The sequence below is a fragment of the Mercenaria mercenaria genome, chromosome 15 (assembly GCF_021730395.1).
Source record: "Mercenaria mercenaria strain notata chromosome 15, MADL_Memer_1, whole genome shotgun sequence".
Taxonomy (NCBI): Eukaryota; Metazoa; Mollusca; class Bivalvia; order Venerida; family Veneridae; genus Mercenaria; species Mercenaria mercenaria.
The window spans coordinates 4670380-4689177 of NC_069375.1; the positions used below are offsets into that span (position 1 = coordinate 4670380).

The 18798-nt window shown below is 34.5% G+C and overlaps 1 protein-coding gene across 1 annotated transcript; it reads left to right on the forward strand.

Moving 5' to 3' along the window:
- The first annotated feature begins 886 nt into the window (after window positions 1-886).
- Window positions 887-18601, forward strand: LOC123559550 (C-type mannose receptor 2-like). Its single transcript, XM_045351476.2, has 7 exons — window positions 887-1040; window positions 1783-1858; window positions 9241-9446; window positions 9669-9756; window positions 11626-11766; window positions 18070-18272; window positions 18473-18601. Exons 2-7 carry the CDS (start codon window positions 1816-1818, stop codon window positions 18599-18601), a joined length of 810 nt encoding a protein of 269 aa, XP_045207411.2. The 5' UTR covers window positions 887-1040; window positions 1783-1815.
- Window positions 18602-18798: the final 197 nt, after the last annotated feature.

The window sequence follows — 18798 nt, forward strand, 5'->3', positions numbered from 1 at the left end:
ACGTCCGACCCCCTGCTTAGGGCTTGCTACTGTACCCTGAAATAAAGCTATATATTCAGCTTTTAACTACAGCTCTGCAGACCGTGTTATCGATCTTGCTTTTAGCATCAGTGACCAAATATGTAGTCTAAACCACAGCTGTAGATATAGACTTCTTGCATACCAGACGGGGATTTCCGGTATTTTTACCGGTGCTGGAAAAATCCATCTAACACCCTTACACCCCGGGGTGTAAGATGACTCTCGTGCTTGAAATGACGTATTACGAACTACATATATGTAACAGATTTATGTAGTTATTTATATTTCATTTTGAAAAACGGAATAAAAATCCAATACCTTAACAGTTCCTCTTTGTTCCTGATAGTATATTTCTCGATTCAAAACACGTTATTTTACCAAAAAATCATAACGTTACGCTGGAACTGATAAAACCAAACCGGAACTAAACATTGTTGTTTGTCTTTGAAACGTCATGACGTCTTTCCTGTTTACGGACGTTGCTTTCCCGCGCTTTGTTTAAATACGCTGCTGTAACAAATAATTCTAAAAATAAAGCTGTTCGACTGATTTTATTCTTATCATTATATCTTGATATCGGTATGCAAGAAAAAAGATTCTGTCACTGGTTAAAGGTGCAGATGGGAATATCCGGCTCTCGGGTAACTGTTTAGGCGGTAACTCGGTAGGAACCTCGTGACCGCCTAAACAGTTACCCTCGAGGCCGGAAATTCCCATCTACACCTATAACCAGTGAAAGAATCTTATAATAGATACAGACATAGATACAGATCTAGACATAGATACAGATATTGGTGAATGCAAATGATGCAAATGATGCCTGCGATGTATTATGAATCTTCAACATGTTTACAAATATTGATCTTGTTTTCCCGCAGCTCAGTAGATATTGTAGACTATTTGTTATGTCTATTTAACTGCGTCGTAATTGTTAAGTGTAGTTGTTTGCTTATAAAGTGAATCAGTTTTTCTATCAAAGTTGGACTAAGTATAAAAGAAATCAACTTCGCAACGAACAAGTGAGTAACTTGTATTGCTTAAACATATTATTTTAGTATTCAAAAATATTTTAGCTTTTAAAAATTTTATCTCTCCCTAGCCTCCATAGCCTCTAATACTTTTTAAAAGTGTAATGCACCGTTTCGAAGCAATGAAAACAGAATGCTAGAGCCGAGAAGGACGTAATCAATTAACAAATGAATAATTCATCTAGAACGTTTTTTTTCTGACTTTTTTTCATTTCTCTCTACTATTTCCTTTTTTAAACAATAGCACGAAAGAAGGTAAAACATCACTCATTAAAGTAATTTTGTAAAACTCTAATGACCTTCTCTATGCAGAGCTTGAATTACATTTGAAATAGCTAAATTCCTGTAGCTAACTCTGAAAACAAACTTAGTCTTCCCAAGTTCAGATAAATCGAAGGTAAAGTTTAGATCTATAGTGAATATCTTAATTTTGACTAATTCCTTTTAAAATTTGCATTTAAATATACTGCTAGTCGACTTTATAAACATTCTATAACACTGTTGTTGAAGGCAACAAACTCGTTGACAGATCTGAATAAAAGCTAAAGCAGAAAGAAGGCAACTACTGCGCAAATACGTTTGCCCTTGAGTGATAGCTACAGTGACTGTCATTAATCACACAACGGGTTAGTCTTTTTGAGGATTTCTGATATCTAATTTTGATATTCCTTGTAATTACTTTGCCCACATGTGTAATTATTTAAACTTAATTACAACCGTTGCTTTTTTGTAGGAATTTTACCGATTGCTGCACGGAAACGATAAGATGGAGAGTTTTGTGGTGATTTTAATTCTATCCGTCTCATTTTGTAAGTCTTTCTAATTTTTACTGTTGCCTTGTTCTCAGTGCTTCCGAGGGATCTACTTTCCAGATTTTATTCTCATTAAAATCTACATAGAAGAACTTTTTCTAAACTCGAAAATGTAATCAAACGTGTAAAGGCATTAAGTACTTATGTGTTAGTTCTCAATGTTTGCTTTTTCATGATATCAATTTACAACATAACTTTTGTGTTTTACATAACTTGCCTTCTGTTGCGTTTATATGTGTTAGAGATCTGCCTGACGGGAATAACTCATTTGCACTGTCCTGTGACTTTAGAATATGGCGTGGGTGTAAAGGTGAAGTTAGGGGCACCATACACCGTTGGGCCGGTGGTCTAGTGGTAACACGCTTGAATGTCAATCCAGAGGTCCCGGTCCAGATACTGGAAATTTCTGAGATGCTCTTGAGTGTCTCCCATCTAACTAAGAGACCTGTGCTGGTTCTTCCCAGGAAATATGGCTTCGCGTGTATCGGTGCTATACACCGCGCACGTTAAAGAACCAGGGTGTCTATTCGCAAAGAGCTAGGCTAAGTTAGCCGGACAGGCCTGTACCTAAAAGGATTTCTCTCTATCTGTTATGGGGGCTTTTCTCACACTGTCCTTCTGATCAGATCGCTCTTTGTCTGTACTGGTAGAGGATGAATTTTGTGCCCTGTGTGGCTGCGTTAGCTATATGTAAAGCGCCTTTGAACGTGTTTATCATTAAAAGGGCGCTATATAAATCTGGTATAATAATAATAATAATAGTAATAATAATAAACCGGGTTTCGGAAACATGGACAATTTACTTTCAAAGATGGCAATATAAGCTATATTCAACTCTTTTTGACCATTATTTCTCTTGATTTTATCTAATCAACACTATGCAGCAGTTACTTTTTCCGTCATAAACTTGTTGGATCTAACCCGAAATAGGTCAGGCGGTAATCTTTATAAGACACGTACATTATAATTCAGCCATTATTCAATATTTGAATAGATCAAAAGTTTTACTTAATAGTGTTTTGCTTACCCTGCTAGCAAAGTTTCAATTTACTTTCACCAGTCTAAGGTGAAAGAACTCTACCGAGGTCATGCCACCCTGCCACTCCGAGTGTATATTTAGATTAAGCAAAGTCTCTCATGCAATCCTCCAAATGGTTCCACAGTGCTCTCAGGCTGCCCTTCTATTCCTGGTGTACTGTTTGACTCGACAGTGCTTCTTCCTTGGCTCCGGTATAATAGCATATATCGACAGCACAACGCCTGTGACAAGAGGACATAGAAGCTGCATACACAAGCATCTAAATAAAAGTAAATATAATATCAAAATTATTATCTATTATGTTGGGTTTAACGCCGCTAAATAATAGAAATACTATACAGTTTTTGATTATTGATGAATGATTTCGTTATAACGATGAAGTCACAAAGCGCACAGCCCTAGATTTGGCATTGTGGACGAAAATTATTAACTAGATTGCGGCATTAAGATACCATACTGATGCAATATTCAAGAATTAATTTTACTGCAATTCCTGTACGACTAAGCCGTGATAGGGATTATTTTTATTTTTACATAATACATGCATGCACAGGAACCATCTAGCACTGAAAACGCAGTCAAAGTCGCAGTTCGAAAGCAAAATTTGTATGACATATGCCGTTCAAATCAGTTCGATCAATTTAACCTCCTTAGAAATTTTGATTTAACAAAAGCCACAGCAAAAAAGTTTAATTACAAGCGTAAATATAGATATTACGGACATAAACCAATGTATAGTCTGTATCATATACGGTAGAACAAAACGGACCAAAAACAACTTTTCAATAACATCGAAATTTTATCTTCCGCTTCTACAACAACCACATCAAAATAGTTTTTGATAAAAAGCGTTAACATAAATAATGTGGTCAAAACCGATTTAGATGGTAGAACAAAAGGGACCAAAGACAACGGTTTAATAACAGGTAGCTTTTACCTGACTACTTACCTTCAGGCATTGTTACCAAATAACATATTTTAACTACTTTACCCAACACCAGCATAAATTTCTATTGTCCACATGCCTGTTTTCTTTACCCATCACCCAAATGAAATTTACTTTCAATACCTGTTTAAAAATAAAACATAAACAATAGATTGTACTGCTGTATAATGTGACGCAATCTAATACTTAATGCATGGTTAATTTTCAAACCATTTCCAGTTTCAGAAGGTCAACATAGTACTGCTGTAATCATTACCCAATGTACAGTAAAATTCATAGTCTAAACATCATTATCATAACCGCCACCATCATCATCATCATCACCATATTTTACTTTTGCGTTTAAAGGTATGATTAATAGCCTAACGTTATCACCAACATCATCATCATGAGGATACATCAAAATTATAAAAACAGAACAATTAGTAAACAACCACGATATTATATTTCTTAAACTAGAGATGCTTTTGAGAAAGGCGCATGTCTCCCACAACTGCCTTATCAGACTTTCAGTGCTTTGATTATAACGCGACTGACTTATCAGACTTTCAGTGCTTTGATTATAACGCGACTGACTTATCAGACTTTCAGTGCTTTGATTATAAAAACAAGTTTCAAGGGCCTTAATTCCGAAGTGCCTGGGCCGATTTGGCAAGTTATCAAACTTGGCCCAGATCTTATGGTCAAACACATTTTCGTCAAGTTTGGTGGAGATCGGATGAGAAATGTTCATCTTAGAGTGCGGACAAGCTTTGTGACAGACGGACATACGCACACACACACACACACACACACACACACAAGCTTTGTGACAGACGGACATACGCACACACACACACACACACACACACACACACACAAATACACACTGACGGACAAAACAAACAAATAAAGGAACACAGTGGGGCACCGCCTTGGAACGGTCAGTGGAAAACCACCACTTGGGAGCTTAAACCGGTTTATGATGCACCTAACCTTACTCTTACCCCCACCATGTTCCAAAGTCACAGGACAGTGTAAATAAAAGTTATCCCCGCCAGGTGGACCTTAACATACGCAAAGGCAACAGAAGGCAAGTGATGTAAAACACAAAAAAATGCTCTTTATTATCGTATATATATACAAATGCAATTCTTAAGAACCTAAAACGCATGTACTCAATGCCCGTGCAGAAGCCAGAGCAACAAGGGAAACATCCTTAAGGGTCCGACGAAACAGGTGAGAAGACGGAAAGCAAAATAGCTCAGTCCTGGTGGGATTAAAGAACTACCTAACATAGAGTCCCCCGCCTATTCCATCAGACACAATCAAAGTGGAAAGCGTAGTGTCCAGCTGTAGGGCTGAACAATAAACATGCGATGTGTCTCAAAATCTTACGAAGTCTGTAAAGCACATCCCCATAAAAAACGGGTTTTGATATACCTTCTTGCAGAAGTCTCTTTAAATTGCTGTTGTATTTTAAAACCATATCTGAATTTAGCAAAATATTGGAAATTATTTTAGAATTAAAATAATTTAATTTATTTTTTCTCAAACTGTTGCTCGTTAATTACCGTCTGCTAGTTTATTAAATTGTCGTCTGTTTTCGTAGATAAACGTGTCATCGATATTGTTACACTTGGCTGATCTGAACTGGTTCCTATTGATACTGGTACCCAGTCGATATAATATAAATACCAATAATCTCGTGCAGTTCTCTCACATTTTGCTAGCTACACCGTCGGTAACGTCAAAACTACCCGCCCGCCACACCCTGTATTTATAGGAAACTTTCGAAACATAGAGCTTTGCATCTTTAATTTCGGGCTAGTATTGTAGTTTTAACAACTTGCTAGAATACTTTGTCAGTATTTTATATACACTTTACTGATCTATTTATGTTGATCTTACATCATCTGTGGAATGTTTTATGAAATTGGTTCAAAGTTGTAAAGGAAATTTGCATAAAGTCCATCTATTTAACAATAGCTAACGTTGATGTTTTAGTTCAAGTTAATTGTTATTGTCCACCCGGTCTTGACGACTGAGTTGTTAGGTACTGCCGTCTTTTTACTTACAATTGCAGGGTTAAACCGTGCCAAAGTAAATTGATGAGGTGATATACCGGAGAGCAATAACACTGCAGGAGATAACACATCCAGCCATCAAATGTATGACGGGGCTAGATGTCATCTTGTTACGTGACCAAGGACTTCCAAATGTGAGATGTTCATACCGTGTTATGAAGAAAAAACTGAGACATTTTGATGCAGTGTATATAAATTTTGTTATTTAAGAAAACGGTTTAGCATGGGCGTGACTATATTTGTATAAGACTCTCCAGTATAATTTGAAAGATTTTATACTTCTTTAAAAAGGCACGGGATAGTTCATTGATATTAATATACGTATTTCTAATATTAAAATATATAAACTAAATGTACAAGAAGACAATAGTGAAGTAATGAAATTATTAGAATAAGTTTCACTTTTTAAGTTAAATGTGTCGTATTGACATGAAATTCAAGGACAGGAAAATAATTATAGGAAGTATTGACTGTCGTAAATATTATTTTATGTGAACTTAAAAACTTTGTGATCACAGTTAGATATCTCTAAGAAAATTCTGCTATTATTTGTGGTAACAATTATTATGTAGGACACTGGCTTTTTAACTGTGACATTTGATAGACCTTAATATTAGTTTTTCTTCATCTTGTCATAATACTATAAGTAAAAGGTGTTTATTTATAATACTGGCTTGATGGATATTGTCGCTCATAATATATTGGCGGTAAAATTCTGTCGGCCGTGAGGTGAGCGGATACGGTGTCTGTATGTTTGCATTCAAGTTGCGTACTTTGGGGTATCATATGTTTACCAGTTTGTGTTAACTGGATAGTAAAAGGTTTTGCCCTAGTACTTGGCGATTCCTAGTGTTGCGTGTGTTGCGTATGTTGCGTTGCTCTCAGTGGTGTCACTTTGCCTTGCCTTGCCTTGCCTTTCATTGACTCGTGTTGCGGTTTCGCTCATTCTCGGTGAAACCCGAAATGGGTGGAATGGTAGCTCGACGTTCAATTGAAATTGTTGTGTGTTTGCATTTGAGTGATACCTGTTATAAAGTGCAAAGTGTCTTGTGTTGCTTTGCCTTTGAGTGACACCTGTTACAAAGTACAAAGTGTCTTGCGTTACTTTGCGTTGTTTGAGTGATACCTGTTACAAAGTACAAAGTGTTTTGCATTGCTTTGCCTTGTGGTCCGTTGTGTTATATTGCCTCGCTTTACATTGGCTAGGGTTGTGCATTTGACCGCATCCGGTGACACCCGGGCTGGGTTGGATTCACAATTCGAAGTTCGATGGATTGCGCAGTTGCGTTGTTTTTGCAAGCCTTGGGTTGGTGCGTCTGTTCTCCTCTCGGTCGACGGATTTTGCTGTGCTTTTAACGACTCTACACGGTGAGACCCTTGTTGAGTCATGAGCGGCCGATCAACTCCCAATATTGTCAATATACTTTTACTGAATTTAATTAAATTATTACAAAATGTATCATGCGTATGTTTAACTATCGTTGTAAGTATCAATGCATATTCTTGATGAATAAAGAGTGTTGTATGAGATAATTGGTTTTTATTTTGAGTAATAAAATAATTACGTAATTTATAATAAACGTAGCCCTGTTGAAGAAGCTTATTTGTAATAAATAAGTTACGTTCATTGAAATCCTCAACATCGCTACACGCTCTTGCAAACCGAATTAACCGAGAAATATATATCCATAAGATGTAGCCTGGGATACACCCATATACAAATTTGGGAAATTTACAATACTAAAATTAAAATCACCCCCTTGTCATAAATGTTGGTATGTATAAAATTGTCGCAAATAGAGAGATGTAAATCTAAAAATGAAGCAGTAGTATCCGATTTGTTAGTTTTATTTAAGTGCAGCTCCCGGGGATAAATACATGTAGTATCCACCAACTGAGCACAAAACGGATGATCCATATTAAATACATCATCTAGATAGCGTGATGTACTATTTAATGCAGTAATAATGTCTGCCTGTGTATCTGGAGAAATGCCCAACATAAAATCTCTTTCATAACAAAAAAAAAAAAAAAAAAAAAAAAAAAAAAAAAAAAAAAAAAAACAAAAAAAAGAAAAAACAAATCTGCGACAAGCGGTGCACACTTTGTGTCCATGGGAATACCAATTACTTGTCTGAAAACTGCATTCCCAAACCCGACAGTACTATTGTTCAATATAAACGAAAGGGCTTTACAAACTTCGTCACAGGTCCACATAGTATAATTCTTTACAATGCAACTAGTGGAAATGCCAGCCCTGGCAAAAGTCTTTTGAATTAGGATTGTTAGTTTATTCATTTATTTAGTTATGTGGTGAAGTGGTATACAAAGTAGAAAAATCATATGTACTGACTGAAGACACCTTGTAATTATTAATTCTAAATCTATCCAGGTTTTCGCCAGAATGTTAATGACCAAAATGAGTTTTCCCATACTTTGTCACAATATCTTTTCTTGTTGGCTTTTACTGTAGGTAGGCATGATGTTAATAACTTGGAAAACATACGGTGATACAAGAGTTTGAATTAGCGATGAAACGCTATATATTATATATTTATTTATGTAATTTTGGAATTCAGTACATTGTTGGAAGTTTAATTTGCTAGTCAACTATACGCACTTTCAAATTAGAAACTTCAGTGATGTGATCAGTGATCAAATGTTGTTCAACAGAAGTACTCAGTGTAGTAGCTGTAGTACTATTTAATTTGTTTCGTAAAACATTAATGTAATGTAGGCGTGAAATGATGCTAATTACAGATAAGTGTAACGCAATAAACAAAAGATTTGTATGAGCCAATTTAAATGTTATTCATATTGTTGTTTTAGCTAGACTGAAGCAGGCATGTACGTTACATTCATCAATTCGCTCTATGGTTAAATGTATGTAAGTTCTAGTCATGTACAAAAAAAAGAGCTACATTTCATGTGTCAAGTTTTGACTTGCCTTCGTGGGACTATAGTGAGTTATATGATGATTTTCACATTGGTTAATATGTTCAGGTTATTCTATTTCATTATATCAGAAATGTGCCTGACGTGATTTACACACGAAAGTGTGTGTGCGCGCACATGTGTGTGTGTGTGTGTGTGTGTGTGTGTGTGTGTGTTTGTGTGCATGTGTTAGGCGTGTGCGCTGCTATGCGTGCTGTGCTGTGAGTTGTTTGTTGGAGGCTGCGTTCTTAGATCGTGACATTCCCTGTTGGATATTCTTTTTTGTTGCGTTGCCTTCTTATACATACCATTATATATTTCTTTGATATATCTTAACAAATATGTTGTCTATAAAACTTAACGTTGCATGAATATAATTGTTGTACTTTGACAGGCGCAGCCGATATCAATAATTGTCCTGTTCACATACCTAGAACAGCCTTTTTGTATCAGTTTGGAACAAGTTGCTATCAGTTCAATATGGGGCTGAAAACCCTTAAGAAATGGGGCGTGTCTGGGATAGACTGTAAAGTAAACCATGGCGACCTTATTGACATCCACTCAGAGGCTGAGCAAGATTTTATCATCAGCGCCTGGAAGGCAGGTCTTATTAATATGTACTTTGTAGGTAGCTCTCGTTTTAGTAACATTATATATTTCATTGTTTCTTTCCTGGTTTATTATTTGCCAAATATAAAGTCCTTCACACCGCTACAAAATTCACTTTGAACTAAATAAAAATGATATTGTAAATTCAACTTAGCATGAGTTAATGCTTTTACAGGTATGATAAAAATTTTGATGTTACTTTTATTCTTGCAGAACCTAAGCTACACAATCTTTGGCAGCAGTAGGTTGTGGATTGGTCTGAATGACATTTTCACACCAGGGATTTGGACCTGGTTTTCAGGTATGTTTGGTATATACTAACTAAGAAGAAAACATATCAATTTTGCAGTTGTCACAATTTGACCTATCATCTCATTTATGTTCTGTTTAAATTATAGCATATGTCTAACAAGTTTTATTCTACCAATGCAGACATATGTTTACATCGTAAAAAGTAATGTTTCAAAAGCCCTGTTTCCTTAAAGCAAATTCCTATAGCAGTGTTCATATAGTTGTGCAAATAACATTTATTTGTACAAAAATGCAAAGTCACAAAAATAAAAACCTAGGACAAAAACAGAAAAACACAGACCCTTATACTAAACAATAGAAGGCAAGGGTAGATTTTCAACATACATGACATTATAAAGATATCCCTGGCAAATAAATTTCTTTTACATAAAATGTCACACTTCACCAACGTAGCATGAATGACATTGTAAACCAGTAAAACCAGTAAGATATTTCCCTATCACAAAATCCCCCACACTAAACCAACGTTAGAGGACATTGCAAAGACAGCTATCCCCGCCCGCATAGCCAACGTTAGAGGACATTGCAAAGACAGCTATCCCCGCCCGCATAGCCAACGTTAGAGGACATTGCAAAGACAGCTATCCCCGCACGCATAGCCAACGTTACAGGTCGTTGTATTTAACCCCGCTAAAAGATTCTCTCTATCAGTCAATCACTCAAACTAACATGTTACAGGACACACAAAGGCAGTTATAATCCCCACCAGATGAATCCCTATCACAGCAACCCTTCACACTTCTTCAACGTTAAAGGATATTGTAAACACAGACATCCCCTCCAGGTGAATCCCTGTCACACGAACCCTCACATTTAATCAACGTTACAGGACATTGTAATGACTGGTAACCCTGCCAAGTGCATCCCTATTACACAAACCATCACAGTAAACAAACTTACAGGACATTCTAAAGATAGTCTTCTCCTCTAGGTAAATCATTATCACACAAACCTTCGTTCTGCACGTCGGATCAATTTTTTCTACATTGTTGAATTTAAATAGACCCTGATTTTTCAATACTTCAGAACATTCTAGAACATCCGGCGAATTACAAAGATAGGGTCATGTTCTTGACATTTTGCTAGACTGATATGAAAAGAGTGGACCTCATACAAAATTTCATAACGAGAGTGTATGTAAAAGAGAAAAAGTGGAAACTCCACAGGTCGCTCAACACAACACAAACAAAAATGTTGCAGGTTCGTTTTGATTGAGCCTGTTTATGGACTGTAGTGGAAATGCATGCTACCGTCCACGCCCTCTAGCCCCGGGTTGAGCAGAACTCAACATTTACACATGCAAAAAGAACAAAAAGTAATATAGAGACATTCGTAGATATATTCATGTGGCGATGCACATGGAACCTTCAATGATACACGTGTTGTGGCGTGTAATTCCATAAAAAGCGGCGTATGGTTCCCAGATAAAATAATAGGTTTGCTCCAAACGAGAACTAAACAAACTGGAATTTAGAAAGGGGGTCTGAGGTTAATCACAGTTTTAATAATCTTTCTCAACTATAACTTTTCTGCAATGTAGATTTCACTGAAACTTTCCACAGTTGTAATCATATGTTGAATTAAAATATAAAGGTATAATAAAATGCTGTCTACCTGTCTGTCACATTTGCCCACTGTCAAAGGAAGTCGAAACCCCCCATATAGTAGTCATTTATCCTAAAGATAGTTGTCGCCACATTAGTGTGTCTGATTACCTATGTAACATCCAAAAGCTTGATTTTTGCCGCATATCGTATTTGACGCACATCGTGTGTTGATGTGTTTAAGTGTGTTTGACGCATAGCTTGGCATATTAATATTTACAAGACAAAGAGTCTTATACTTCTTTTGTTTACAGGAAGGAAAGAAATTGATTTCCAGAACTGGGCTTCAGGACGGCCAGACAATGAAAGCGGGAAACACTGTGCTGTGATGACGTTATCTGGTCAATGGGAAGATTATGATTGTTATGATTCCTACAACTGGATATGTGAATTCAGTGAGTGAAATACGGAAAATTCTCTCGCAATACGTTCTGAACAAGTGAGAATATAAGAAACGTAGTTGTTTCCTGAAAAAAAAGACGTTTAGAGTACAAAACCAATTTTACAAGTTATAACACGTAATTGCGTAATGCGAGCAGTTGCATTTTGAAAGCAGTAATTGCTAAGTGTTTCGACATCCTTTTGTAAGTCTTATTTCAGTTTTGGAGAAGAATAATTATATTGGAAAATGAGTCAAATAACTTAACATTCCGTAAATGGTCGATTATTACATGTGATTGTTTGCAAAATTAACCAAAATTGATGGCTGACCACCCTATAGTACTATTTATCTTTTATATTATCATTTCTGTTTGAGGGCACATGTGGCGGGCAAGTATTAAAATACCTTCGCTTCAAAGGCATTTTCGAAAATTTTACTAACATCTGTACTATATATAATGTATAGAAAACACAATAGCATAAAGCATAAAGTACAATGGTTTTTAATACGCAAGGAACATTTTTATATGACTAAAAATATATCGATATAAAGTGTTGTTTTAAACTGACACAGATTTAAATTGACAATATTACCCTTCTCATTGTTAACAAGATTCAAGAATCAAAATTTTATTTCATATAAACAATAAGTTTATAGACCCATTTGGCAAAAAAAAAAAAAAAAACAGCATAAAAATATGGTGACAGCAAATGTTAACAATATAGACAGTAACAGTAATCATATCAAATGTGACGTAAAGTTTATAACTAGTTATACATCTGATTGTAATATTGAGGGAGGTGTAACAATATAGACATTGGTCATATCAAATAGTACGTCAAGTATACCTAGTTAAATAATTGACTTAAGTATTGAAGTGTAGAGTAAAATGTAATAAATCGCCTCGGCCTGAATCGAAAGAGACACAGTCACTGAATTTCGGAAATGACAGTAATCGGTTGTGATATACTCTGTACTTGTGTACCTGAATGAGAGCACTAATACTGCAATAGTATCTACTACCTCCAGTTATACAGTGTCTGTATACTAACTATACTAGAAAGTGACTTTATCAACAAACGTATTGCTACAATTGAAATATTTTTGAGCTAAGCAGGAAAACCAAAGCAATATACCACCTCCCCACTTCTACCCAAAAGCATCATTAATTCTGCTGGCGCCCCACCATCAAACACATTTCTAGTCGTTTACGTATGCAAACGCATGTCTATATGTTCAGCAATAAAGGCTCAAAGTGCTGAAGAACAAAGCGGGAAATTTCTAAATTATTGCGGCCCGCGCCTGCCCTACATATTGTACTCTTATGTGTGTAAGTATGTAAGTGCCAATAGGAAAATCTGGATAACATAATCAAAATAAAGCTAAATAATAAACCTCAATTCAGTTCAACACAAAACTTTCCATTACGTTGTAAACCTTATCCGAAAACGAAAGTTGACAAGATAAGAACAGTGGATTATACATCTGCATTACTAAATGCTGTGCAAACTAATGATATCTATTTAACAACAAGAATATCTCAAAACCATTTATCACAATCAAACTAGATAATATATGACATCAACACACTATCTACCATATGATTACGTTGTCCATCTTGTCCGAATTCGAAAGTTGACAAGTCCGTCTTGCCAGGATGCGAAAGCTGGCAAAATTAGACAGCTGGAATATTCATAACATGTATACTATCAGCTTTTAGAGTGTAGTTTTTCATGTCTTTACGTGGTTCGGCTACATTAACGAATAATCCACGTAATTGACAATGTGTTTGACTACACGTCAACAATTGTTGACTAAACGTTTTAGTTAAACTGCGAGATCATCGATACGCAAGTGTACGATGGACAACGCATTCTGTCAAATGTAAGGTGAATTAAATATTTGTAATTACTCATATTTAAGGTATATGTCAACACTGAATCGTGTAACAGGTGCTTTCTGATAACATCACAGAAATGATTTATGATAATATTACAGAAAAGAAATATTTCATACACTTAATTTTCTCTGACATTTTAACCTTTGGTATTGAGAACTACTGCTCTGGTTACATCAAGCATTTTTGCATCTTATAAAAAATTGTCACGGATTAGGCTTGCCTAACAGGTGTTAATACAAGTATTTTGGTAAATAAAACATAAAAATGCAATAGAGGCTCTTTAAGCATCGCTATATTAAAAACCATTATGTCTGATTGAAGTTTATATTAAAAGTTCAATTCAATTCAATTTCAATTCAATAGTTTATAAGGCATAATCATATATACATGTTTATCGCCATTACTTATATACATTGTGTATGGCGGTATAGTTAAACATACAGTATGAGAAAAGTATATGAGTTTAAAATGTATGAGTTAGCAATTATACAACCAACTATATACAGTCAAGGTTATATTACAAATGCAGTATCACATTTACCCTTCTCTTTCTATTCTAACTATATTACAACTATATCTTTACTTAACTGTTATTTATACATTAAAATGTTTATTTGTATTATTACATTTGTTGGTCGTCGGCGTTTAATCTTACATTATCACGTTTACTTTAGCCAAATTTAGCAATTTTGACTACTTTTCATTATATTTTTAAGTTTTTGCATATTTGTCCAAGAACAAGAATATCTTGGCAAACATTTCAGTCTCAAGTCCCTGTATAGTGGACATATAAGCAAGAAATGATATTCGTTCTACATGACATTCATGTGACACTGTGTACACTTTCGGTTTTCTCTAGCAATATTACGATATCTGCCTTCTTTTTATTAACAAATTATGTGCAGAACATCTAAATCTACTTAAAGCTCTTCGATAATTCACATTGTTTATACAGTTGATATATTTCTCTTCAGAGAATTATTCTTTAAACATATAATACGTATCTAATTTTGTCATGTTATAAACATGATTATACCACAGTTGAATATATTGCTCTTTAACTCTTTGTATTAACTGTTGCAACTACACATTTGTAATATTTGCATCGTTCCATATATAGGCGAAACCAAGATTATCTAATAATTGTTTAATTTCTAAAGACCATTTGTTTAAAATATTACCATTGCACTAATCATACTAAAAACTATACATCATGGACTCTGGATTTTCTTTCTATCTTTGCCAGTAATTCAGTATTCTAATTTTCCTAAAGATATAAAGGGGAAATCTACCTAGTTCCCCATAAAATGTGGCTTTTACAGTTTGCTGTCTAACATTCAGTACTTGCTTTAAAAATTTCATATGTACACGCTCGGTATTTGGAGCTTCGTGAATACCACATATTTCTGAGCCACAGTTCAAGGTAAATAGTACCATGGCATCATACAATTTTATCTTTTCTGAGTCACCCATAGATACTTTATCAAATAATGCACTCAAAGAGTATAAGGCTTTGTTTGCTTGTTTTGACAAAGCTTTTGGAGTCTGATAAAATTTATCATTCGATGTGATAAGTCTACACCAAGGTTAATGTTTTAACAACTTGCAATCTTTCATTATTATAATATACATCAAATGTTTCGTTACTGTTGCCATTTTTGCATAGCATTACAACAGTCTTATTGGTATTCACTACAATATCCCATTGGTTACAAAGTTATACAGCTTTTTCACTCTGAACAGTATATGAAAATAAAACAGTATCGTCAACGATCAATAATAAAAATATCTGCAGTTCATCTATAGAAAAAGTATCTATTGTTTCATCTTTCAATTAAAAACGCATATCATTTATATAAAAAATAATAGAGGAGATAAAGGTTCTCCTTGTTTTACACCGATACATGTGTCAAAATAATCAGATAAACACCATTGACCCTTACACTAGCTTTGACATTTACATACATAACTTTTAATACAATATTTGTTGATGCACCATATGGAGTAAATTTGAACCATATACCATTTTTATAAACAACATCCATAGTTTTTTGAAAATCAACAATTGCTACAAAAAACTTTTTTCTTTTCATAGCTTTATATTTTGCTAATAATACTATCTAAAACAAAAACACAGTCAATCGTGGTTTTCCTTTAAGGAAACCGAACTGTACATTATCTAAAATATTTTCATTTTCAGACCACTTTCGTTAGCTGTTATCTTACAAAATTGAAAATATTTTCGAAATACCGTTTGCGTACATATGATTAAATAATTTGCATAACAAAGATGATAACATATGCTTTCATTCTATAAATATTCCTGGTGTGAGTAAATCCGACTCACCTCTTTTCCCCCTCCTTAGGGAAGAAACAGCTTTTTTCAATTTCTTCAATAGTAAAGTCAACATTTAATTCATGAACAAAAAGATCATCGGTATTGCTATCATGGTTTACTTGATCTTCTACATCATCTATAGTAAAAACATCATCATCTTCATACAAGTCCTTAAAATACTGATAAAACCGGTCTTTGCTAAGTTTACTTCCTTTGAAATTCATAGACATTAGTTTATCAATCTCAGACCAAATTTTTGAGGGCAGGGTTTTGCTAAATGATGAATATAATTTTTCTATATATTTTTATATTGTGTAATAGCTCTTTATTTTGTCTGTTTAAACCTTCTACGTTTTATAACAAGTAGATCTCTATTATCTACAGACATGAGTGTTGTATAATTTCTATTTGTCCTTCGTAATTCTCTTGTCGCAGTTTCGCAGTCATTATAAAACCATTGAATATTATATTTACGATCATTATTTCTATTAACACGTAGAACATTTCTCTTTGTTCCAAAAACAGAACGAGTTTATCATTAAAACAAGAAACAATACTGTCTACACGGGTATCAAAATCCACATCAGACGAAATAATATTATTTACAATGTCATCAATACTATTATACTCACTAAACATAGCATCTCCTAATTCTTGTGCTATCTGTTCGTCAAATTTTAGTTTACCATCAGAAACATTAACTTGTGTTTCATGTTGATCTAGCACATGTTTTTCAAAACTGACTTGTAATGATACATGCGTCGAAAATGTATTTATTGAACAGTGAAATCATTATAAAAGGGAATAAATCGTTGAACATAACACATAGTCAATGAAGCTATTGCGATTTTGTTTTAAATTAATAAAACTTCAAATGCCTGCGTCGTCTCCATAACGCTCATTGACAATTTACAATGAACCACTGGTATAAGGTTTTAATGGTTTTCTACCGGACGTGTTTACACAATCATCCATCGTAAACCTATGTGGTCAGTCAAATACTGCGTCATCTGTATCTTTATTACATGTTTATACTTGGAAAAAAATGTGCCTTTTAGTATATCACTTCTATTCCCGCATCTTGCATTTAAATCTCCAATTACTTACACCGAACCCATTTCAGAGTACTTTCGAACATTTATGACCTCGCCGAGATTTCAAATTTTCATTACGAGATACTGAATTTGACTCATACCCATTTATTTCATAATTGTCATTTTTACGCTGCCATGTTTCAGAAGAAAACATACCATCAAAATTACAAACGAAATTCAAATTTTTTTCATCTTTTTCTGTTATAATCCATCAACGTTCCATGATAAAATGCTTAGATTACACTTTTCTCCCGAACCCTAGTCCGAACACTTGGGTTCAACGCTGATGTCTGGCTTATGCAGTTCATCGTTAACGAAGAGCTTGTCCCGGATCAAGTAAATATCATTGTGACATACACGCTGTAATTATCAAACACAGAGATTATATGTTAATGGTTCATGACGTGATAATTACTTAAAGTTCTTTAAAAGTCCGTCAAATGTTTTATATATTATGTCGGAAATAATTCATTGATTTAAGGCTGTGAAGCCGTAACTACAATCGCGTATTTCCGTATAAGTGCGTTCTAGCATTCCAAAGTTGCATATGGAATAAACGTGATCTATGGCAAAATTGGCACAGCAAAATGTTTACTTTACATGCATTCTTCAGGTTTCCACTAATATGTGTATATAAATAATGAGCCAAATTTATAGTGAAGGTATCCCATTCATGGCTAATTTTGAATGAACTCTCATTTGTACAAAAAATGAATATATTAAAAATATACAATTAGCGAATATGTTCTTGCTATATATTCAGTAATAATATTTAAGAAACAAGAACTGAATTATTTACATTATGTTGTTTTCTCTTCAGAACTTATTTAGTTCAAGAACTTCTATGACGGGAGTAACTGAGAACAAAATTGCGTCTAGTTATAAACATGAAATGCCCCATAGAATATCTAAGACGCTAGGTTTACGAAAGAAATGCCTAGTCGGTTTAATGATTGAATGAATATATCTGTGTTATTTTAACAGGTACGATTCCAAACTATGACTGTCCTGCAAATCTGCCTCGAACTTACAAGTTACTGTCATGGCGAGACCATTGTTACCTTTTTAATCCGAATTACATTGAAGACTGGTATAACGCGGACATCAGCTGTCTAACAATCAGGGGAGGCTACCTGGTTGATATTCATTCACAGGAAGAGCAAGATTTTATAAACTATTCCTGGTCGGTGCGTATTTTCTTTTAGCAATACATTTAGTGTCGGATATATCATTAGGCGTCTATTTGGTCACATTAAGCGATGTAAATTTCTTTATGTTGCTACTCAGCTCCGGACTAAGTGTCATGAAGTGTATAGCATCAGATACATTAAATAAGCCCTATTTTCTTAAATGTTAAAATACTTAAATACATAATGTGTTCTTGTAGATACTGCGAATCAAAGCACATGAAGATATAGGACTATGGATTGGTTTGACGGACGGACAAAACTATTTTGAGGAGGGAAGATGGAACTGGACATCAAGTAATATTGACTATATAATTATATCGGATTAGAAAACTGAAATTTAACTTTTATTTTGTTCTTTCAATTTTTGAACATATTAGCCCGTTATTGAGAAACTAGGCTATCTAGGAAATACTTTATCCTTCGTCCTTTTGTGACATTTCATCAAGTACTTGGAAACACTTCCGGTTAAACAAAGTGTGGGGGAAATAGTTTCTTTCCGCGAGTAATATTCAAACTAGTTTAA